The sequence below is a fragment of the Pseudomyrmex gracilis genome, unplaced genomic scaffold, assembly GCF_002006095.1.
Source record: "Pseudomyrmex gracilis isolate BER0280 unplaced genomic scaffold, ASM200609v1 scaffold_162, whole genome shotgun sequence".
NCBI lineage: Eukaryota > Metazoa > Arthropoda > Insecta > Hymenoptera > Formicidae > Pseudomyrmex > Pseudomyrmex gracilis.
The window spans coordinates 26,061-52,006 of NW_018020746.1; the positions used below are offsets into that span (position 1 = coordinate 26,061).

Below are 25,946 nucleotides of genomic sequence, written 5' to 3' on the forward strand. Positions count from 1 at the left end.
ACGTTATTAAGATGCGCTGAATGAGACACTTAAGGGATGTTGAGGTTGATGAGTTTTTTGACTGAGAGCAAGCGAGCGCACGACGATTTTGTATGTGTATGGACGCGCGCGCGCGCGCGCGCGTGTGTGTGTGTGAACACTACGTATACACTGTTTCATATAAATAACGTTCAACCTTCAAACTTTCTACTACACATATAAATAAACGACGAACCAAGATTTCAACGAAGAAACTTTTCGATAACGTGAAATATAAATATGACGATCTATTTATTGTGCTCTTTTCTCGCTTTAGTTTTAAAAATAGTTTCGCGAGAGAGAGAGAGACAAGCGGCAGCATCCGATAGTGGGCATTATTGTACACAACACCGGGAGAGAGAATTGTGTGTATCGTGTGCGAGAAGAGACATAAATATTAACATTTAATATTTTCGCCGTGACATCATCGCGACATTGGCCCATATTCACACGCCCCGTGAGCTTATCGCTTATAACGTTGCTGACCGGTTTTCTAGGTTTTACGTAACGTAATGTATGCCGATACAATTATCGCGCGTGTTTATAACCGATAAATCGATTTTTGCTAGAAATCGAAGTATCGATTCTTCGAGAACAACCATCAAAATCGAGAAACACACATAATCGGGTCAATGTATTGCGGATTACGTTTGGCTAATGCCAATTGTTACTGACGAATGGGATGTGAGAATACGGAAATTTTACATTTTGCGCCGCACAAATGGAGAAAAAAAAAATACGGACGCAAAAATGAAGCAAAGCTGCGCGGAATCGGTTTTTTTTTTTTTTCATTTTCCATAAAAACTAAATTAGATACTTATTACGGTCGTATGTGATTCCGATGTCCGCGATCAAATTTTTAATTGCGGCTTTCGAAAAATCGCGATGCAAACGCGGCGGAATTTATTTCCATAATAACCACGATTAGCGCGCAGTAACGTAAATTTTCGCGCAATTAGCGCGCGAGTTGAGGATAGAACAATTTAATATGTCTCTCTCTCTCTCTCTCTCTCTCTTTCTCTCTCTGTAAATGTATTGCCGCGTGATATTAGCAATTGCTACTTGCGAATTTATTATTCTCTGCTGAGAATAAAATCCAATTAATCATGCGTTACATGCGTCGCCATTTGTGATTAATGTTTCAGATAAATGACACGGATATCGCGTCCACCAGCGATGACTCCGCCCCGAAAGATGTAACGAACGGCCAAATTACGGTCACTTTGGCGGACAAGTGAGTTGCTATTGTTTTGCGTTATTAATTTAATCATGTTTGTTACAGACGATATTTTATTATTCGCTATATGTTTGCACAAGGATGCAAAACTCGTGTATATATATGTTACGGTCAAAGCTCGAGAAACACGGGCGGTCCTATATATAGGATTGACTGGTCAATGCGGGAAACAACCAAGCGTCTTGGTCAAAGCCCGAAATAGATTTTTTTGAGTACTTTTCAACGTACACTACTATTGCAATAACATATATTATATATTAACGTTGGGTTAGGTTTTTACGGGGAGGGGGGATGCAGAGCCTCTCCCTCGCCCACACGTGTGTACGATAATATATGATACACTGAGAGAGAAAAAAGTTGTTGAAGTAACAAAATCGTATTTGATTCAACTATATGCGGCGATCACGGGCTGTCAATTAAATAGTGATTAATGCAAGAGAAGATATCATGTTTCAAATAGATATGACAATTAGTTTGTATCGAAAGACATATTCAGTTGTTTTAACAAATCTACAGTTTGTTTAAATAATAGATTACTTTGAATATATAAACAACATACAATATTTTGTCTCCTGTAATAATAAGCACTTTGATTAAACTAAATATTTAGGACAAAATATAAATATAAATATAAATATACTAAATATTTAGTACAAATATAAATTCAGATTACATTTAATTTGAAGTAACTGAGTGTTGCGTATATTTTATTTTATTTTGTTTTTATCAGTATCTTTTATTTGATATTACCATATATTATGTTCGACAGAGAACACACAATTCATGATTTAGTAAATTAAATATGTTCATTACCAATATTGTTGATTCAACTTACATGAATTTGTTATTTTTCTCGTCATATATTTGAATTAAAAACACAAGTGTATTTCAGAGATAACAAACTGATTGCTAACTAAACGCATTTAGTTGAGTTAATAATATTTTTTTTTCTCAGTGCACAAACGAAATATTTTGTAAGTCTCAAATGTCCATTCGGGCTTTGACCAAGACGCTTGGGGTTGTTTCGCGCATTGACCAGTCAATCCTAGGAACGTCCGTGCTTCGGTCTTTGACCGTAACATGTATATATATAATCCGGTTATAAAAATACTTCTATAAATAGAGTATATTTATAGAGTTTATTTAGAAAACCTCGCGTTTAGAGAGCAAACAGAATTCTCATGCTGCAGGTGCACTCGTTGGTGATTAAAAATAAATACACGAAGATACGATAGAGGAGAACGGAGTCGTTAATTTGCAGGCGCAATGCTTGTAATTAATTTCTGAAAGAACTTGATATTCCGCGGAGATGTTTCTTATCAAGTCGCAATAAACCATCGGTGTTTGTCGCAATCGGGAAAATTATATGCGCAAACGCCCATAGGAGACATCGTTTTGTAGACCGGATGTGACAAATTGCGATTGTCGTGATTGATGATATCCTTTCACAATACGCTCGCGCGAGCTTGCAGTTTTTGTTTCGCACAATAGCGAAAGCCGTTGGAGAGTATTCTATTTTATAATTGTCACAATTATCGGCTACACACAGCAGCGGCTTAATTAATTTTATTTCGACGACGGCTCCTAATTAAATCGTCCCCGTTTTAACTGTTGTTTCCAGGGAATTGGGAACGAACGCTTTCTCCACAAAACTTAGCAACGGTACAATTCCCAAAGGATTAGGAAAAGAGGCGGACATCCGAGTGGAAAACACATCGCAGGAACGGCAGGACGTTTTGGAAAAACACACCTACGAAGAGCCGAATCTCTTGGTAACGTACATCTTTTTGCGCAATTTATTTTATTAAGAGACGCAAGAAGAACATTATGATCAGGTCATTTTTTTTTTTTTCAAAAACTGTGATATTTGAGTACAACAAAGTTTAGAGTTTTAAATAAAACACATGCGCACGTGTGATTTAAAAGTGTTAAAAGAGATCATTTGTTTTTCACAAAGACTGTGATATTTGAGTAACAAAGTTTAGTTTTAAAGCAAATACACGCGTGCGTGATATAAAAGTGTTGAAAGAAAAATGTGAATTAAAGAAATAACTTATTATTTTTTTATTGCAAAAGTATTTAAAGAGAAAAGTTAGTTAGAATGAAAATTAAATGTAATGTACAATAATACGCAGTGCAATGTAAAAAGAGATACAACAGAAGATTTCTCTCAAATGGTATAATCTTCTCTCTCTCTCTCTCTCTCTCTCTCTCTCTCTCTCTCTCTCTCTCTCTCTCTCTCCCTCTCTCTCTTTTTCTAACACTCCATTATGCACTAATCACGCGTCGCTTATATAAGCAACATCCGTTAGATTTCTTTAGTAATTATTAAATAGTTTCCCGGAATAGTAAATCAGCATTGGTAGTTTATTATTCTTAATTGCCAGCGCTGGGCACGTTAATAACGGTCTTTGCAAACTTCGCGAACTACCGTTATGTTTTGTGGAACGTTTTTTTTTTTTTTTTTGAATTAAACTATCGGGGAAAACACTCGCGGTATTCGAGTTTAGGTTTTACAGATACTTCTTCATGCATTTTGGTTTTTTTTTATTTTTATTGTTTTATTTTATCCCCGACAATGAGATAAATTACAATGCGATCTTTTAATGCCAAGAAGTTTACGTAAACATCGATACGTCGAAGTATGTAAATGTTATGCATTTTTTCTCTCTTTTAATCGGACATGTCTCATCAATCAGACATATCGTTAGAACATTGAAGGCTTAATTTTCCTGCTGTTTCGTTTCATAAATTAAACAGCGCAAAACTTACTTGTTTTCTTACTTAACATTTAACAAGCACATTCGCTTTGACAGGATTTTAATTTGTGACTTACCCAGTTACGAGAACATTTAAAGTTAACAAAAAAATACAGAGAATCTAAACGAGCGGGAATTTAATTTAAACTTTTGTTAACAAAACATTTGCCACGAATTGAACGAGAACTTTTATAGGTAAAATAAAAAACTCGAATGAACTTTGCGCGCGATAAACTCGAATGTCTTGTGCATCGTTTTTTTTTTTCGAAAACCAAAAACAAAAATGTAAAAATGCTGCCGTTTTTGTTCAACAGCAACCGGTGCAGGGCGGAAGAATCGGGGAACGTCGCGCGAGCAGTCCTTTCCAAAATGGTCGAACGGAAGTGCTGATCGGCGAGCCGGAGGGCGGTCCGAGATCGCCGCGGGGATCGACGTCTTCGGCGGTGAACGACGGCAATTTCCTGAATCCACCGGACGAACGAGACTATCCAGAACCAATTTGCAGGTAAGTACATCGGAACATAAGTGCGCGAGCGGGCGAACTTTTTTACGCTTCGTGTCTCCCCGAGCCGCTTCATCGGTTCCTTGTCATTGCTAGCGCTGTCTTTTACACGTTCCATCAGTTTTCTTTCCGGCGGAGAAACGTTTGTATCCGACGCTGAGCTTATCTTACTGAACGATAAATAACCAAACGGATGGACATCTTGTTCATCTTTATGGTTCGGTATAAAAGATTTTATTGGCTATTTCGTGGAAACTCGCTCGTTAATTACTACTCGCTTACTTATTCGGCCGCGATAATTAATGGCCGATGCCGCGTTGAGAGCGTGTAACAGGATGATTGAATGAACGACGATAAGTTGACGTAAAGTGATTTAATGCTCGCGGGGGGTTTTTTTTTAACATTTTGTCCGCAAATGTAAATTTTAATCGAGTTCTCTAATATTTGGTTTCTGAAGAAGTGTGTGTGTGTGTGCTCTTTTAGAGAAATGCATTTATCTAATGAGAGAGAGAGAGAGAGAGAGAGAACAATTATTTGATTTTACTTTCGGATCTGGCGGGGCTAGTCTCTCTTACAATCCCGCGTTCTCTGCTTTACCGCGATAGGGAAGTATAAACTCAGCCGATGCCCGTTGGATGTCGCCATCAACGTACTTAGCGCAATCTTTTAAAAGCCGACTAGGAAACTTGGTTACCAAGAGATACGAAGAACACTGCGCGCTGTAATGCACTTTATTTTATATTTCTCGGAACTCTTTGCTTTGTGACAGAAGAATATTTACTTTTTTTTTCATTCGCGTCATCGGTCTCTTTTCATTCAACATTAAACAACAATTGATATACACTATTAAACGCTATTATGTGAAGTACGTTTTTTATTTTATTATTTTTCACTTTTTGAATATTGTTTTCCGTGAAATTGTTACTTCAATACGCGTTCAGTAGCTTTTTATTGAAATACCAGTAAAGACTGATTTTTTTTTCCTTAGAAAATGCTCTCAATAATGTTAACTCTTCGAGGTCAGATCTCAAAAATGACGACGAGTTAGTCAGAGACCGGGGATCTGTGAAACCCACGCGGGGTTTAAGATCTCCGCGAAAAATCAATATTTTTTCAATTTCTTTTTTCTTTGAATCGAAAGTTTGAACACTTCTGCGTCAATAAAAAAAAAAAAAAACAATCAAATTGAAAACATTTCTAGTAGTTTCAACAATATAAGCGTTGAAAAAAAATTAATTTTGTCTAGAAACGCTAATGCGCAATTTCTAAGTGGGTCTCTGGAAGAGACCCACGTCTGAACTACGAAGGTTAATCATGAATTTGCCTTAACTAAAAAAATATTTCATCGTTTCTACGTGTTTGTCCAAAAACATTGTGCGAAAAAATTGCACTTCCATATTCAAGGTAACTTTTACTTAAAAAAAAAAAAAAAAAAAAAAGAAAGAAAATGCTTTCGTTCTATTTAACATTGAAAAGCGAGCGATCGTTTCGATTTCTCAATCGGTCGCCCGATTAGGCATGTACGAGTGGTCTGAAATGCATCTCTCCCAGGAGAGTGCGACAAAGTCCTGCGATCAAAGTGGAATCTCGGCGAGTGCATCTTCACACACACCCACCCACACACACCCACACACACACACACACATAGGACACATCTACTGTCGGGTAGATCAAACATCTGCGATTCTTCTTTTAGACGGCGATCCGTTGGATTCCGCAGACTTTGGAGCACGGTGGAAGGTCGATTCGTTCTCCCGACGGAGAGTCACTTCGCCGGTATTTCACGCTCGCGCGCGTGACACACCCACCTGGGCCGGTGTGAGTGTAGCCTAAACAATGCGTTTTCCAGTCCTCGGTATGCAGCTGTGCCTTCGTTGGACGTAGAACTCGCTTGTGCTCATCCCTCTCTTTCTTTACCGTTGTTCTGTTCTACCTCGTCTTTTCTTCTTTCGTTGAATTTCTTCTTCGTCTTCCCCACCTCGTCCCCTTCCGTGCCGCTCACTTTCTCTCCTTTTTCCTTCCTCCCGTCATCGTTCTCTCCTTCGCGCGTTCTAACATGACACAAGAGGGATGTGCATGGCATAAGGACTCGTGGCGGAGAGAAGAGAGGTACTCTCGAGCGCGACTCGGCTTGGCACGAGAGAGTAGCTGGCGGCCCATACATACATACGTTACTCACTCTCGGTGCTCTCTCGTAGCTTCTCTAATTTTGCGTCGAGCGAAAGAATTCTTTCTCTTCTATTATTGCCTCCGTGCAATTTTTCACCTCTGTTTTTTCTCTTTCGCGCGGTTTTTTCGTAATTAGTTTGCCCGCGTCGGAGCGCTTCACTATTGTAACGCATCTTTGCTTTATATGTATATGTATGCGGGAGCGACGCGTATTGTTTTACGTTTGATGCTTCACAAATCGTCGTTTTCTACGAGACGACGAAGAGTTTGTTTTCGTGTTTGTCCCCTCTTTGCATTTATTCTCTTGGAGATATGCGGGCTCTCTCTCTCTCAGCCGAGATGCGGCAGATCCTTTTTGCGAAATTCGCGCCGGATTACCGTTTCTGTCTGTCTCTCTCTCTCTCGCGCGCGCGCGCGCGCGAAACCTCCCATTGTGTTCGCTTCCTAATTCCGTAACTCAATAAATGAAATCGCGTCTGCTGTCTCGTCGCGTCCCCTCGAGGCGAGTTAAAACTTTACAAGAGTTCGTTGTCGTCATCGTCGAATTGCGCACAAGAGAGACAGATATACAATAACTAACGCGCGAATTATTAACGATGTACGAAAAGTTTAATGGTGTCATAACAAGACGCGTCCAGTTCGCATCGCTGTCAAGTTATTCATGAACTCGCACAGCGGGTCGCACAGGTGCGAATGAATGCACTCTATTGACACGAGACACTTTTAATGAGTGAGCGAGCGAGAGAGAGAGAGAGAGAGAGAGAGAGGGAAGAGGGACTGTCAGTTGAATACCCCGAAAATGAATGCTTTTGGCGTGCGGATGGTCGTTCGCAAAACATCCACCGGGTGTATAAACGCGGTCGTAAGCCGTAGCGGTAGACACACTCTTTTCAGAGAGAGTCGGGATATCATCGCGCCGCTCCCTATGGCGCTTCAACGGAAATCGTGATCGGGATGCACTCTGGGAGCTGCCTCCCAGGAGTGTGTTCCAGTTTTTTCCTCGTATATATCAAAGCAAGACGCGTCACATGCGCAACGCGTCCCAAAAGCCCGCAGTTATTGCGGCTAACGCATTTTTTGGCACGCGTGCGGAATTTTATTTGCACGAGTCTCGGGATTTTCAACATCGGTACACACCACAGCCGGCGTGTCGGGACTATTGCACTCTTTTTCAGCCGCAGGTGTTTTTTTTTTTTTTTTTTTCGGATTGTGTAATCGATATGTCTTTTAAAATATTCGCGATATTCTCAATAAAGTCTTATATTGTCCGAGAGAGACATGCAAATTTTTAGTTTACATCCAGATTTGTTTATTTTTCAAACTGACTATGTGTATGTTTTTTTTTTTTTTACAATATTTGAAATCCAAAAATTTTATATGAAAAGTCACTCAGTTTGTATTTTTCTAAAGAATGAACTAATTTCAAATGTTGTTTACCAAAAAGTTGTTATATATTTTAAAGATAAAAAAAAAGTGTATTATTGTCATAACTTTTCTGTGGTGTGTGATAATGATTCTCTCGATCTAGCACCTTATAATCTCATATCTGCTATCTGAGTCAACGATGTCGATTGCTCTTTCGTAATCGATATCGTCTGTACCTGGCAACTACGTTTACGCTTATGCGCGTCCGGTCGGAACGATGACATTTTTTCACGTCGTAACAACATTTGCATCGGACGGCACGATTGCCTTAAAGAAATGAATGCATCGCGATCGAGTATAAGGTTACCTTCGTCCCCGACATGTATTGCATTACATAGGATTGCTACAAATTGCATTAGACAGGATCGCTGTAAATTACAGTTGAAGATCGATGTTTAATTTATTTCACTTTCGTCGTTTCTCGCGTTAATGAAAAACCTAAAACAAAACAAAAAAACAAAAAAAAAAATGTTTATCCAAAGAGTATTGAGTTCGACAATTCGGACGAGAATTTGCACGTATACAAAAATCCGTGTGAATAACGCGTTTGCGAGTGTTTTTTCCGGGAATTGCAAAAAGCCGGATAACAATTTGCGCGCGTACATTGCGAGACTCGGTCGATTTGCGCGACGACATAGAAACCATACAAGAGAGAAAGAGAGAGAGAGAGAGAGAGAGAGAGAGTGAGAGAGAAGGAGAAAAAAAAGAGAAAAAGAGAGAGAAAGAGAAGTGGGAACAAATTTGAAGCATATTCCCGTGATTGAATGTTCCTTGGGTACAAGCGAGCTGCGGCTACAGTCCGTCTCGTTATAGCGCGCGCTCTCGCTGCGGTGGCATCGCGGCTCCGCTTGTGTATGACACAGCCACGGAATACCGATTGCTCACTCTCCCATGGCGTTTCCTGTTCCGACCACGTATCCCGCTTTCAAAATAAAAAAAAAAAAAAAAAAAANAAAAAAAAAAAAAAATAAAAAAAAAAAATATACGCACACATACACTCATACACATACACACACGCGCAAAAGGAGGAAGAGAGGAAGGACAAAGCGGGTGCGTGGACGGAGAGGAGAAGAATGTCGCGGGAAGGTGGAACAACGAGTGGGGAACAGAGACGATTGATGAGAATAGTGAGGATATAGGCGGTGCAATGGGAATGACGAGGATCGGCGACGTTGTATATATATATGTACCGCCGACACGCCTGCTGCCCATTGTTCACGTCTAACGCATTATGCGCATCATTCATGGCCTTTTACGCCGCGCCTCGCGACGCGCCAAGTTCATGTTAACATTCGAAGATTAATTCGGAGTGTGAGGCGGAATTCTGAGGAAAGAGAGATTTCAGAAGACTTTTTTTTATTATTAGTTTTTTATTAGTTTATACATCTCTAGACGCGAGATGTGTGTCACACACCTGTCGAAGACTTATTTCGTGGAAATTGATTCTGCATGATTACGTATATCTTATTGTTAATAGAACACATTGAGGCTTTTAGCTAGTAAGTGAATAAATGAAGTAAGTGAATGAATGAATTTTTTCATAAATCGAGTTTTTCGCAAATGTATAGATTTATTGTAGAAGTTTCAATTTTTTACGTAAATTGAATTCTATGTAACTCTTTCAACTTGTATTTCATATTACTGGGAAATACTTGATAAATATTGAAAAGTTACCAGATGTATCTTTATTGATTAAATAAAGAAAATTAAATTAAAGTAAAAAGTTTACTAATAAAAAAAAAAAATTGCTTCTCTCTCTCTCTCTCTCTTTTTTAGTTTGCATTTATAATATTAACCGATATTATTTTATACACTTGACAAATTTATTTTTCTTTAAATTAATTCCCCCAAAAAATGGTTTTTGAAGAAAACGCAATTGTTTGTGTTATTATACGGGTTTTTAGATTAGGACACACACTCACATATAGACGCGTGCCCACATGCGCAATGTAATGCGTTACACTTCAATCTTTTACGTTTTCTCGAGTAGGTAATAACTCCGTGCGCGACTTCCTCTGACTACAAGTCGCTCTTCTGGAAGAGAGATTGGCTGCACAATTTATGGCGATCTAGGTCGGTTACGTGGATAACTCGGAGATATGCATTTCTTTGAATATCGTGAAGTTAAGAGAGTGTTATTCACCGAGACGCGTATAATAAAGTACAGTTTACATACATGAAGGCAACAATCTTGATGGCAGTATTCTCTTCTTTTAATTTGCTCTAGCATTGCAATTAAAAATTATCATTTGCGTCTAATTGAATGTAACAGAAATATCACTTTTTTTTTTTTAAAGATGAGATTCAACATTTCGAGTGCGGCAAAATAATACGCAATAAAAATAAAAACGGTGCAAAAAATTGCCCTCATTTTCATCGCACTTAAAATTCTTGTAAATGTTCGATCTTGCTCTCTGTAAAATATTATATTCGCGAGTATTAGGACTTCAATACCTCAGTTGAGAAAGAAGCTGTACAAAATTAAATTACTGCGAAATGCTCGAAACTTGCGAAGCGGCAATAAAAGGTCGTTAAGTTCTTTCTATTATTCCTGCTCTTTTATATACTTTTTAGCCTCCGCCACTCGGGAGTGATTTTCGCGTGAATGTAGGCAGCTGTAGACATGAAACCTTTGATAGCGAGCTTGCACGGCTCTCGAGCGCAAGATCCGTACCTCAGCGCCAGAAAACTCATTAAAAACGTATGAAAACACACGTCGACGCATCGAACGATCGAACAATATTTTTCCGACGAAAATTATCCGTCGTTAAGTTCTTTTTTTTTTTTTGTTTTTTTTTCGAGGAAGAGAGAACGCGAGAAGATCGTTAAAGTGTTCGGATCTAGAAGTTCACTCCGGTGAAAAGTATGGAAAGAAAGCGCGCGCGGCGGTTTAACGGCTCGAACCACTTTCCTGGCGGACAAGAACGCATTCGACGTTCAGCACTCATTCATAATGTTCTTTCGCGCGCGCGCGCGCGCTCGAGAGATGGTGCACGATGCAAAACCCGCTCGGTCGGCTTCAATAGAAATATCCAGGTTAAAATAGAAGCGCAAACGTGGTTTCGTTACGTCGACTCGCGCGCTATCGTGTTACGTCAAACTCGCGTTTTGTCGCGTCACGACGTTTATGTTATCCGCACGACGCGCGCACAACAACTGCATTGCGGTTACATAATTACTATACGTGAACAAGAGAAAGAAAGGGAAGAATACTAAAAACGAGACCGTACAAAAAACATAGGGGGAAAAAAAAACAAACTTATACGGACTAGTTTTTGTTTTTGTTTTAAATACAATTGCTTTGAAACATTTTGCAAGAATTTGCTGCATTATTTATTTAATAAATTGTACGCGTGTGTTTATACACACACACAGTTGTTGCTGTAATTCGAATTATAGTGAAAAAAGAAATATACAAAAGTCTGCGATTTGTTTTGTTGTGGCATTTTAAATGGAACAACTATAAAGGAGCCGCGAGCTTTTGTTCGACGAATAGCGAAAACATTGATTTTTCCGAATTATGCGCATATTTTTCCGCAAGAATCAGTTGTAAACACTTCTGTAAACGGTAGTTTGTAAACAGTCGCCTGTTGCAAACGCCCATCGCACTTCTCAAACGCGGAGCTCGCACGTGGAGGATCACATCGCGCTTGTGATCGTAAACGTCGTAGCGAGAGGTTACGTATATATATATATGTACGACGCTATTCTATCATTTTACTATCTTATATACGAGCGATGTGATTTCATTCCCAAGTCGAAACTGATTTTATATCCGGTCCTAGAGGTAGAGCGGAATTAAAGTCGAGGTAGAAGGTGGCGTCCCGTCGGATATCCCACGTCGATATAACTCGCGAAACCTAATAAAACGTTACGCTCGGATAAAAATAGTGTTATATGCTTTTTTAGCCGCTGGCTTCGGGAGCGAACGTAAAACCATCGATGGAGGTATCGATAATTCGGAAATACGGTTACGAATTTTCGTTTATTTTAACAATTTTTTTCTTTTTTTTTTTTTTTTGTTGAATTCATCATTTTATCTTAAAAATTCTCGTAAACGCTCTTTATTTTACGAAACAGATTTTGCATTGAACGTGTATATACATACAAAGAGAATCTGATATTTGATGCTTCCGCGGCGTGTTGGATTAACATTCGAAGATGTGAGTGTCAGGCTGCTCTTGAAATTCTGTTGAAGTGAGCTGAAATGTTCACGAAACGTCGGTGTAAAAATGACACTAACGCGCAGTTCAAACCCGAAAAACATTCATTGAATGTATACGTATTACATACGAGAATCTTTGCTCCGGTCTCAACATTAAACGGTCTAAATAATTTCTCTGATATAAAAATAATTCTCACACAAAGATAATTTTAACCATAACCCTACACTTTGTCCTCGTAACATAAACCCTACTAGACCCTAGTCTCTTTAAAAGATTCTAGAAATTACTCTGTTCATTTTTTCATCTTGAAAAAAATCATAGATATTCTCCAAAGGATGCTGAATCAAGAATCTTATGTTTCGAATCCGAATTTTTTATTATAATATGTCAAAAAAAAATCGTCTCGCTTTTTAAAAGTACGCTCAAAGTTATGCTGGGATCCTTTTTATGGACCCCTGGTGGGGTTTAAGGGTTAAAATTGCATTATTTTACAATAACCTTAGAATAAGTAAGTAGCTCTAACAATAAGCCAGAAAAGTTACTGTTTAAAATCGAAAAGAAAAAAAACGGACCGATGGTATTGAAAGTTCAGTTAATCAATGTAGAAGCAATGAGAAGATGATGAAGAACAAAACGACAAATTTATAACTTTCTGCGCGAGCGCGACCACATCCGAAATACATATCCCGCTTAAATGGGACGTAGATCGGGAAGAACACGACCTACATCGCGCTCGATGACGGTGTGGAAGATCGTGTCGGATCCAATCATATTCATAACTTATCGTTTCGGTGACCTATTTACGGTTTATCGCCTTCTTCAAGTGGAAGAAGGCAATGATGACTCTCTGAAAATAGCATAGTCGGACAATAGTGGCTTGGACCGGTGGAGAACAAACCGCGGACACCCCTCGGTTCGGATATTCGATCGGCAATCGAGGAACTCGTGCAACCCGATCGAGAAGTTACATAGTAGATTTCGGTAGCCACTCTAATAAACGCGAATCTCCCGATTGTGTGTGTGTTGCGATGTAACGAGCACACAGACGAGGCAGTTTCGCAAACCTTCGGAAGGAAACCTATTTATCGAATGAACCAAAAATACGCAACGGAAACTTGAAACGACTAGACATTTACAATTCTCCTCTCTCCGAAGAACGAGCAGTTGTTTGGAAGAAAATCGAAACTTTTCGCAAAAATATATTTTTCTTATAAAGTTACAGAAGTGTATGTACATGTATGTGAGGTGTTGTCGTAGTGACACATTCGAAGTGACACATTCATTGAAATCATCTGTTTTGTACTTTTGGTGCGAATAAAAGAGAAACAAAGAGAGAGAGAGAGAGAGAGAGAGAGAGAGAGAGAGAGAGAGAGAGAGAAGGAGAGAGAGAGAGTAAAGTGAGATATCGCGTTTCCGCACTCGAGACGGACACTTTTTCGCTGCGCGAAGCATCTCGTCTTTATGACTTAAAAGTGCTTACGCGTTTTTCCGAAACGTCGCAAGAAATATGATCGGTCCAAAGTTTAGCGAGTCTACTCGAGAGAGTGCGGAAACACGGAGAACGTGAAAGCGCGGGTGGGAGACGGCAAAAATGCCGCGCGAGTCGCGAAATAATGGCCTGTGGCCGTTGACAGGAACGGTCGTTAATCAAGCCGATTAATTGAGCACCGGCGGCCGCACGAATGCCTCACCTCGACGTGGAAAACGGTACTTAAATAGTGCGTAGCTCGCCGCGATTCCCGCACGTATAACGAGGCGCAACAACGATGAGGTATCTGGGAAATGGAGCATTTCGCCGACGCTCCGTGTTTCCTCTAACATCGCGGCGAGCCGGTCAATGATGATGACGATAATGACGATGATAGTCCCCGGGATCGGGCGATACGTGTATATACATACGCGCACAGTCATCGGTAGCACAATGATAGTAATAACACCGTTGGAAGTAAATATCAGATCGAACGATGACCCGTCATTGTGTTTGTGTCGTTGGTATTTTTATTGTTCGCTCTGGCGAGTCGCAATTGACTTTCCGCGTAAAAAAAAACAAACGATGCACTTATTACGAGAAACCTATTACGAGATTTCTCATCAAATCTCAAAATGTGTATGAGATCGAATTGCGAAAAGTGACGGTTCTCTTCGCCACAAAATTTGGGAATATTTATAATTGGATTGTTATATGAAATTAGACAGATAAACGAAAGATATTTAAGATTGATGTGTGATGAGGCGTCCTCCGGTCCCTTCGGTAACGGAAAGAATTTAAATCAAGTGTAGAGAATCGAGCTATTCGAATCGGTTGCAGGATGTTTATATGCAGTAAATGTTCAAAAATTTCAATATATTCCAAACGTTTCGACTTTATTGATTCAAGTCATCTTTAATGTCTAATGTATGACAAAAACGATGGAATTTGGTGATAACATAATATAATGTTGGTGTTAGAGAAGATTGCAAAGTTTATAATTATATGGTTTTTTATAATTTGACAATAAACAACGATATATGAAAAACTTCCAGTCAAGGATTTGACTAGAAAGTTTTTCTTTAAAACATTTTAAAGAAAAAATTTACAATAAATTCAACATTTCTTAAGATGTGTGACAATGTCTAAGTGAGATTGGTTTTCTCGATATGTTCTGAGCTGAATATGTAGATGTTGCTGCAGAATTATCGTCAATACTGAGAGTATTGTACGAGTCAACACAGTTTAAATGAGAGTTAAGATAGAAATATGTAGTTCCATCTGTAGCGTATCTTATTGTTGAATTTGACTAAGGATCGATAAGTAAATATCATCCAACAAGACTGTATCTTGCATAACGTTAATGCTATTATTTTTTAATTTTGTGTTTAAACATTTTGGAAGTTAGTCTTTTAAAATAATTATAAGTTCATGGTTGAGTATACCCGGTAAAAAATTTTCCATGTATAAAATTGTATGGACATATTCAGCACACACACATATAAATTTGCATAATTAGATATAATAATTTTAATTTGTGTATAAGTATATATAATTATATATCAACAATTTTTTTAAAATATAATAAAAATATAGTTTTATATAATTTTTTGTATCTAACATGATACTAATAGAGTTATTTTGTAATTTGATATGAAATATCTCTGAAGCCATTCTCTTAAAAAAAGAAATTCTCCGTGTATAAAATTGTATGGACATATTCGGCATATAAATTTGGGTAATTAGATATAATAATTCTAATTTGTGTATAAATATATATGAAAAATTTTTTACCGGGTATATTTCCACTGAACTCACAATTAAAGAAATGTTTGGTGTTTAAATAATGTTCAAAAATTACTGATTCGTCTTCTTATTTAATTTTTACCGAATAAATGTGCTCGTTGATTCTAGTTTTTAGTTGTATTTTTGTTTGGCCAACGTAATTGGCATCACAGTTGTTACAATTGATGTTGTAGACAACAATGTTTTCTTTTTGAATTGGGAACAATGTGTTCTTTATGTGTTTTTATGTATCTCCTTAGTTTGTTTAAATTTCTGCGAGATAGTTTTTGATTTGAATATTATTATTGATTTTTATGTTAGACAATTGTTTGTTACGGTTGGTGATTGCATTGGTGTGTGTATGGTAAAACAAAGTAATGTGCGAAAGGTTTCTAAACTTTATGGTTAAACTCCGGACATTTTACATGTCATTTGTTGAGTTTAGTAACAAATAAAACATTCTCAGTCTTCTGTGAATTATTTTAAATATAAATTGCAACGGGCAATTATTAGCAATTAAAATGTTTACACAAAACTCAAAGTTTTTCTGGTGGAAGTTTGGGTCCGATTTTTTCTTAAAAATGTTTTAATTCTTTTAAAAGAATTAAAGAAGTTTCATATATCGTTGTTTATTGTCAAATTATAAACCATGTAATTATAAACTTTGTAATCTTCTTTAACACCAACGCCATATTGTTATCACCAAATTCTATCGTTTTTGTCACATATTAGACATTTACCACTGAAAATGACTTAAATCAATAAAGTTGAAACGTTCGGAATATTGAAATTTTTGAACATATTTACTGCATATAACATCCTGCAACCGGTTCGAACAGCCCGATTCTCTACACTTTGATTTAGAAAAAGATATTTAACAGTAAATATTTATTTTATTAAGTTGATCTCTTTTATATAAAACGAAATCAAGCAACATTTGCTTCTATCGTCTCTGGACGCTAACGTGAGAGCCACTGACCTCACTGCCAAGGTTGAAGACTGGTGTTAATTGAAAGTTCATTATAATGTCTATGCCGTTCCTTGGCATAAACTCAAATCCAATCAACAGATCGCGGATACGGTACATCGATGTATAATTGCTGGAACATATTTCCGTAATGAATTCCGTGTTCCACTTAGTTCCGGCTATTGCTTTCGCTATTTCACTAATTTGCCCCGCTGTCCGCTGTCCGCAGAAAATAGTGGAATCCTACACTTGCTCTGTATTATGTGCGGAAATTGCAATCAGCTCTCCGCGACCGCATGAAATCCGGATAAACCGTTTTGCACTTGCGAGTCTCACGTGTTGAACCTTCGGAACGGGAGGAGTTAATGGAGTTAATGGAACGATGCGTCAATATATATTAACAAGCGATATACTTGTCCGCGGGAAAACACACTTGGTCGAGGGGAAGGCATTTGACGGTCACTCTCTGTGTGTGAAATGATGATTTTCTCCCGCGTGTATTTTGTTTTAATCCCCAATCAAATATTTTACAAGAAAGGATGAATTTTAGAAAGATTTATAATATATACAATATAATTTCTCTAAGATAATTAATGTGCTTGTCACAAAAGACTGTGAAATTCCCAATATACAATAAATAACCATATTTATACAATGACAAGAGTAACGAATAAATACAATAATATTATCATGATAAAGTTCTCGGCCCCCATTGTATAGCGAAAGCTCTTCCGCGCGTTCAATACAATCAACTTCGAATAACAATAACATTTGCGAACTCCCGCGAAGTTTATTGTAACGCAATTTTACCGTATTTCGCCGAATCTAGAACTTGTCGCCGTAATTAATGTTTTTGCTTTTATTGTTACAGAAAATGTATAAGATGATAAATAATATATATATATATATATATTATTTTACATTTTTATTATCGCTGAATTGTCATTTTGATGAAAGAGAAGAAAAGAGAGAATTTCGAACAAAAAAACAATATTTATTTATATCTAGTATTATTTTGTATAAAAATTTATTTATCTATTATTACTTTATCTATTTATCTATCTTATTATTTATCTGTTTGTCTTTATATTATATTTATTTATCTCTGGCAAAAATAATATTTATTCGTCTAACGCAAATTCTTAGTAAGCTCTTGTGCAGCTTTTTATTTCGCAAAGACCAGCTGAGTCGGGATGACGTGGAATTTAACAACGTTCCTTCCGTCGGTGAGCTTCACAATGGAAGTTAAGGGAAAATCCAGAGATCCCTGCAGGATTACCTGCGGCTGTTTACTCATACCTGATGTCATTGTGTATATGTGTGCGTTTGTGTGTGTGTGTGTGTCGACGCGACAGCACCCTCGCCTAAACTTTCTCAAGAATTCCACGCTGCTACACGCGGTGCATCGTGCGTAGCGGCCGATACGCATCGCCGTAATCGTAGTACAACCTCGAAGGTTTAGGACCCGACCTTCTCTACAGCGTACAGGTAGGGTGGGTCCATCAGCAGCGTGCACCTGCGTTTCCTGTCATATTCAGTGCGAGTTAGGGACGGCGCACCTGACACATTGGAAGACTCGCCGTCCATTGACGTGGCTTTAATTTTTGTATTTTTTGTATTTTTTTTTCGGTTTCTTGAAAAATGCACTATGATTCACAACAGTGCGTAACAAAGAAACAAAAAACGTTTAAACAGCCACAGAAAGAAAAAATAATGTCTTAGGAATATAATAATGTTCTCTGTATTTCTGTTTCACAGAGAAACTATACTGTATAATTCTATTTATACGTATCGCGCGAGTATACGCATAAATAATAACAAATACATATTTAACAGATTATTGCGTGAGCCAAGAAGAAATCCCATACGAAAAAAAACACTTTCTCGAGCGGATTTGCTCTCGTTAAAACTCCCTTGACCGCGAAAGTAATTACGGCGGAGGAAATGAGCGCGGTAATTTTTCACCCACTTAATCAAAAAGTGAAGGACCGCGCGCGAAAGCACTTTACCTTTCAAAAAGAAACCCAATTATCACATTGAATCGCGCTGTCACTTCTCGAACATCACGCGGCATAATTGCTCGGTCGCGCGTCGTACACTCGCACTACTGCAAGGTAGTATTATATATATATCTGACGCGTGTTATAGAAACGCGTAGGAATAGTCGCGTTGGAATCGTCGCTTCAGAATCAATGAGATTTTAGGTCAAGGATCGAATATAGTTAATTGATTCTATCTAAGAGACACACGCGGCTAAGTGTGTCTCGCGTCAAATTCACGCGCGGCGAAGTCGGTGTGTTGCTGTATGTACACACGAGCCGAGAGAAGAGTTGAGAAAATTGCGACTTTTATATCATCTCATCGGTTCTCACGGCGAAACCGCTTTTCGTCTTCGCGAATTGCTTAATTAATCGATAACTGGACACGTTTGAAACGACACCGCGAAGAACGATTTTTTTAATTATTTCTTCTCTCTCGCGCGCGCGCGCGCGCGTCTTCCGAACGCAAAATTATTCCGGCGTGAGGAATAGCAAAATTTTCACATTTAGAAACGTTGTTTTTTGGTCGTGTCTCGAACCGAATGTGCAGCTCTTCGTGTTTCCGACACCAAATAACGGTAACACACATACACGGATAACCTAGACCCATATATCGAGCACGGCAACCTATATATGGAGCCTCGGAGGTCTTTTCCACTTTTATTACACTGAAATTCGCACGTGAGCGTAATAAGAGTGTAATAAGAGATCTACGTGGTTTGCTACGTAAAGACAGTTCCGAACCAGAAGTGCACGAAGACAGTTCTATTTTGAAGAAATTCTTGTGACAGAGATATACACATTCAGAGAGATACCCCGATCCGTATAAAATATAGAAGCAACCAGAATCTGGGAATTTCTTTTCTCGCGCGCGACTGTCTTCTCGCACAAACCAATTTCTCACACAAGTCTTCTGTGTGTTAAAGTAGTACAAGAATTTCAGAGTCCGGTGTGCCAAGATGTGTGTTTTGCATTGCAAATTTTTGATTTTAATTTTTTTTCTTTTTTCACTTCTTTTCCACGACTTTGAATGCAAATTGAGATTGACAAAAAAGATGTATACTCAACAGAAATAAAATAATCCGATTACTTTTTCGAAAGATATAACGCTAATGGAATTTCGCGCGGATTTTTCCTTTCGAGTCGCGATTTGTAACCCACTTACGTATAGTAGTTAATCGGCGCGTCCCGACTCGAAGTGCGCGAGCAAAGATTTCATAGGTTTCTCGATTATTATAGTATTAGTCATCGGCTTTTGCACGAGCGGCACACCAACGTATGAGTAATCTAAGCCGGTCTTTATCGACGTTGTCGCACGCGTCACGGGGGATTCAATTTCCGTACCCGACGTCACGTATTGCGCCCGCGATATGTGACGTAGACGCGACACCGACCGGTGGATACGTCACGGGGAAAGAAGATTGCATTAGAACGAGAGAGAGAGAGAGAGAGAGAGAGTGTGTGTGTGTGTGTGTGTGTGAGAGAGAGAGAATGTATACCCGTCTCGATACTCGTAAAGGTGCATGTTGTACAACATTGTGGGCCGCCCCACAGAAAGGAAGGGACAGTCTTCTCCCGTTTCTTCTTTTATTTGTCGCAAGTGACTCATCGAAGGGGTTGTCTATCGCGTGTGTAATCGAGCACATGTTGGCTCCCGATTGTTCCCGGTGCGCTGTGTGCACGCGTACACACCTACAGCTGAAAACTTCGTCAGGTGTATATAAGCACACACATAGGGTCAACATTAAGGTATAAATAGAGATAAAACACGATATCTGGGATATCGCGTGTTGAGCAACGCCAGAAAATAACACACGAGTTTAATTCGGCTGAGTCGAGATCAACAGTAGGAGATAATTTCAAATGTATGTTTCGTGTGTAAGAACAAATAAACACAGATATTGCAACTATTTTTTTAAGATTATTATTAATTATATATAAAAATTATATTAAATTTTATTTATATTAAAGTTTTTTTATTTTTAGGTTGTTTTTATCAAATTGGAGTATCAAAAAGTATAACTATTGTCTTATCAATCGATTAGCTTAAGTCGTGCGCAACATATACACAACTTGCTGTTGCAACAACATTTAATATCACGTTAATTGTTGTCGATTGTTGTTAACATTTTATGTTTTACAATGCTTTTGCACACACATAATGTGGATAAACATAAAAATACGCACAAAGATGTAAGAAAACCTGTGAATTTCACTTGATCAACAATTTAATAATTCATTCACATCTTTTGTTTGTAAACGTAAGGTAGAAAGTCGTTTCTCTAGTCGCTATTTCTGTGGAATTAAATGAGGCGGTAAATCTATGCGTTCCGGACGTCGCGTATTTATGCATGAAACAATCGGGCAAAGTGCTGCTCCGAAATTCGTCTTCTCGTCGTCGGACGCAACCAGCAGGGACGCCCCCGTCGCATTTATTACGCGTGTGCGCGCTGTGTCGCTTACTTATGTGCGACAGCTTACACACACACGCGCGCGCGCACACACACACACACACACATACACACATATATGCATGTACACGAAATAGAATGGCGAGAGAAGCGACTGTAAGATAAGCTTTCGATATCATGTGCCGACTCTGATAAGCAGCCACATTCCAAGCATCAGTTCTCACACACGACGCTCGCTCGTCGTGTCAACAATTTCGCGATCGTCCGTCCAACCTGTAACGTTCTGTATATAAGTATGCGCGTCGGTTTTGTTTTTACGATGGTACGTTCACCCGTGCGTTATCGATAATTTTCGATAGATTTCGTTCGCTCTTGCCGTTTCTCCTCCGGTGGGCACGATACTATGGCGATGTGGATCGACCTAAACCGAGCGTGTGACCCGTGCAAGGCATGCTGGGTATGCCTTGCTCAGCGACTCAGAGTTCCCATTCTTTGCAGGTAAACCTTCTCGTGGCTCGTCTGACGAAAGAGAGAGAGAGAAAGAGAGAGAGAGAGAGAGAGAGAGAGAGAGAGAGAGAAACATGATTGCAAATAATATAACGTGTCGCGTCAAAAAAAGAAAAAAAAATTCTGGAATTTGCAAAAACACGTTCATTTCTGTCAGTCAAACATATACTGACATATTTTAACACCGTGTAATATCTGGGAATATCGAAACTAACGGGATATTTTATGAACGATAATTTTCACACTTCACAGTTCTCTTTGAGATTGATATATATATATACGTATATATATATATACGTACAAATATACATATACATATATACATACAGTAGAACCTCCCAAAACGTATACAGTTGGGACCGACGAACCTCCCAAAACGTATACTGCCCCTATTCCCTCACTCTTTAACTAACGCATGCGCATATTATAATAGAGGTTATATTACGACCATGTATGTTACATGTGCATAGCCTAATGCGCAAGCGCTAGCGCAGTTTCGATTGTACCCATACGTAGTGGTGGGAAAAGCGATGAAGGAGAAAATATACGTTTTGAGAGTAGATTTGTATGCGTTTTGGGAGGTATATACGTTTTAGGAGTATACGTTTTGGGAGGTTCTACTGTATACATATTGTGTTTATTTGTGCTGCGTTAATTATACGTTTTTATGACTGAACACGATTCGCCTGAATTTTTTTGAAAAGTTTTGAAGTTTTTGTGACAATTATATATATATATACACACACACGTATTTTTATTAAAATTTTCATGACAAACATTGATGATGAATTAAATATTGATAGCGTAAGTAGAAATCTTGTAACCTTCTTGGACAGATCATACGATGTTTACGAGCGTAATAAATTTTCGTGCATTAACGAATTTAATTAAACCGTTCATAAATGCGCGTCGCGGGCGTAAGTTTCACGGCGTTGCTGTGGTAACTACATGTCCGCTAATATCCTTTCGCAGGATTAAGCGAGATTATATTTAAAACGCGCTGCGCAAATCGCTTTTTCGTCTATGCACTTCCGTTTCCTTTCGTCAAGGATATTAAATGTCGCCCCTCTCATGTCCGCACACAGAGTTCGTATTAGGACAAAGGTGGATTGTTCCACGATTTCATACCTGTGTGCGTCGCTTTTTTTCCCTCCGCTCATTCACGAAACGTCTAAACTGGCGCCGGCGGTCGACTCGAAAAACTCGAGGTTCCATCGAGTTTCTTTACACGGAAACGCGGCGAGAGGTGAAAAATCTCTCATAGATGTATATATTCGTGTTCGTAAATTTCAACTTATCTCTCAGTCATGGATTGCGGAACGGTCAGAGGATATTAAACGAGACTGTTTGCTCTGGGAAAACAGAATGTTATCTACAAAGCTACTCTAAAGTTACCGTATATCCCTTTGAATGTGTTTCATGCATGAGAAAACTGCAATATTAACAAAAGAAAAATCAGATCCGTACAATTTGCAGATAATAAATTCGGAAAAATTGGAAAAATTATTTTTCAAACGGAAAAAAATGCGCTACGTATGTATTTTTGTACACGTCAGTATTTAAATATCAGCCGTTATCCTTTTTTTTTTTTTTTTTGAATCACGGATAACCCAGTTTCTTTAAGCCAACCAGCTGTAAAATCATCGTCAAAAAGACCACTTCGCTATGTTGGTTACAAATTAAAGTTTGTCGTTCTTTTTTTGAAGCGCAAGATTGAAGAAGTTCTCGAATACGTTTTAACGACGATTGCTCTCGTCGGTTTTCGAATTTATTTATTTGAATAACGTTCTGTTTCTTTTTTCACACAAACATACGGACCCATTTTGTGCATCTTAAACTCATTTCGACTCATGATGACGACGGACGTGTGACGCGAGAGATTATTGGACGAATCAGCCACTCTCGGATCGCGTTCAACAAGTTCTTCTTGAAACAACTAACAATGTCCCTTGTTGAGTTTCAAATTCAAGGGCAACGTGTATTCCGAACTTTTTGGTTTTTATTTCTTTTCGCTACCGTCTAACGAACAAAAGCAAGGCGGGCGATGTGTTCCCGGACAGTATAGCGTCTATCAATACCGAGAATTCCGAGAAGTCCCACTGGACCACTTGAAACTTAAAGATAGAACGTGGACCAGGACTTAAAGATTCCGTACAGCCACAGTAGGAACTTCTGGGAGATGATTTCCGGCACGAATCTGGTTTCATTCGAGGAGTCCGTGGAAGGAAAGGTACCCATTGTCGTTGTCGGCTAGCAGCGCGATACCCGATCGCCCGTAAAGTAGCCGGTCGGATCTCGTAACTCGAGTTTCTGGCGAAACGTACACACATGTGTCTTGGAGTAGCACACGTGTGTACTTTCGAAATTACAAGGGAGCGCGGTGTAAAGTTCACCCTCTCGCGCGCGCGGCGTCAACAAAGCAATAGAAACCACTTTGCTGGCGACCTCCCTCCCCCCCCCTCACAACTGTACGAAAAATCAAACACACACGCCGCTATTGTGCGCAAAAGAGCGAGTCGCGTGTAAACTCGATTTGTGAGATCTCACGTAACGAAGTACGCCAAGTACGTGTGTCGCGACAAAAATTAACACGATATTTCACGTCGAACGGGAACGGACAAAACGCTCGCGCTACATCGCGTTGCATTTGCGCGCGAGTTCAATGACCGAACGAGATGATCGGTAGGCAAACACACAGTATCGATAGGCGAGTTAACCACTCCATGGTTAGGCACGACAAATGCTGCAGACGGTTAACATAGTTTGACAATGTCTATATAGGTTGATGATCGATACGGTTAAGCCACATATTGACCGAATCACCGTTTTGATTTTGTCCAAATATTCCATTTCACTTGCAAGAGAAAAAAGTTCGCTTCTCGAAAACTCTTAACGCGATGTAATTTGCGCAGGTATTAGAAAAGACTTTTTAATTCTCTAATCCTGGTAAACGTTTTTTTTTTTTTTTTAGGCGTATTTTGTAAAACTCTGGACATTACGTCTGACGAGATTTTTTTTATTGATTAAAACGTTGCAAAATTCCTGTAAAAATTTATGAGGCTTTGTTCAATATTCTATATTAATCCTTCGTGATCAGACTTTGAAAAATGACGACGAGTTAGTCAGACCGTTCAAGACCCACGCGACTTTAAGATGGAATATCTCCGCGAAAAATTAATATTTGTTCAATTTCTTTTTTTTGAATCGAGAGTTTGGACACTTCTGCATCGATAAGAGAAAAAAAACAAATTGAAAAAATCTAGTAGTTTCAAAGATATAAGCGTTTAAAAAAAAGAACTAGTTTTTTCTAGGAATGCCGAAGCGCGATTTCTAAGCGGATCTGGGAGATCTATGTCTGACTGCAAAGGGTTAAAGAAATAACAGTTTTATTCTATTTTCTTATTTTGTAGGAATTCTTCTGTCAAATAGTCAATAAGATTTTTCTTCACATTTTCAAGATTCGCTAGGACATTACGGAGTTTGCACGATTAGGGTTAAATGTATATATGTGACAATAAGATAACAAAAATTATTTTGAAGGAGATATATATATATATAATATACATACATAAGAGAGAATGTTGATTTATGAGAGAACAAAACTACATAAAATATTAAAATATATGTAAAATTCTCTCCTGAAACATTCACAAAGGACAAAATTTACATAGGCGTTTGCGGACGTCCGTTATTAAGATGACTAAACTACAGGGAGATTTTCTCTTTTTTTTTTCACCTCACAACGTCTGTTCTGAGAAAGCGACAATGAGATTCTTCAGACTTCATTCGGATAGAATAAGCGCGGCATATACCTGGGCCACGCCAGCGCCGAATTCAATCATCTGCGGAGATACCTATATACTTTTCTCCCGTATGCAAACCGCACATTTTGTCGACATGCAACGTACGTTTTCTGGCTTTGAAAAGATTGGAAAATGGCCAGCACAAGGAACGTCGGAAAGGGAAACCGAGTGTGGCGACATGATTAAAACGAAGAAAGAAGAAGTGGAATCTTCTTGTCATTGTTCCTGGCACACAGATAGTGATGGAAACAACTCGGACGCGAAAGAAGATAATGGCACTGACTTACTCAACCGCTCGATAAACGGACGTCTGAATGATGAAAACTAATGTCTGTATTTCTCTTTCTTGTTAGTTTCTTTTCGCTTTTTGCGAGATATTACAGCAGTTCTCACGAAACTCTCGGCCCGTAAATAAATGAGTTACATTTATTTTTGAATCAAAGTATCTCTTTAAGGAAATAAGCCAGCAAGAAACTTTACCACTTCCGCGTATTTTGGCTTACGTCCTAGATCTGCCAAAATCATTATTTATCCGCGAATGCTTTCGTTAATTTATGAGCGATTTTTTTCCCCCCATAAAAATATCAGACCTAAGAGCGTTGTGGATGAATCTTTCTCATCTCACAAAATATAACCAGTGAAATATTTCTCAGTAGTTTTTTTATTTAATACATTTTTTCGAATAAAACC

General features: G+C 38.6%; 1 protein-coding gene across 6 annotated transcripts in view; it reads left to right on the forward strand.

Annotated features, from left to right (window-relative positions):
• Positions 1-25,946, forward strand: part of LOC109857514 (MAGUK p55 subfamily member 5-A) — a 70,570-nt gene that overhangs the window by 17,374 nt on the left and 27,250 nt on the right. For 5 of the 6 annotated variants that reach the window (XM_020433863.1, XM_020433870.1, XM_020433864.1 and 2 more), the window contains 3 exons: positions 1,164-1,252; positions 2,877-3,027; positions 4,329-4,519. In XM_020433863.1, the coding sequence (XP_020289452.1) occupies positions 1,164-1,252; positions 2,877-3,027; positions 4,329-4,519 (431 nt within the window). Of the gene's footprint in view, positions 1-1,163; positions 1,253-2,876; positions 3,028-4,328; positions 4,520-21,176; positions 21,445-25,946 lie in introns of those variants that run through there. The other variant, XM_020433868.1, reaches the window with a different exon arrangement.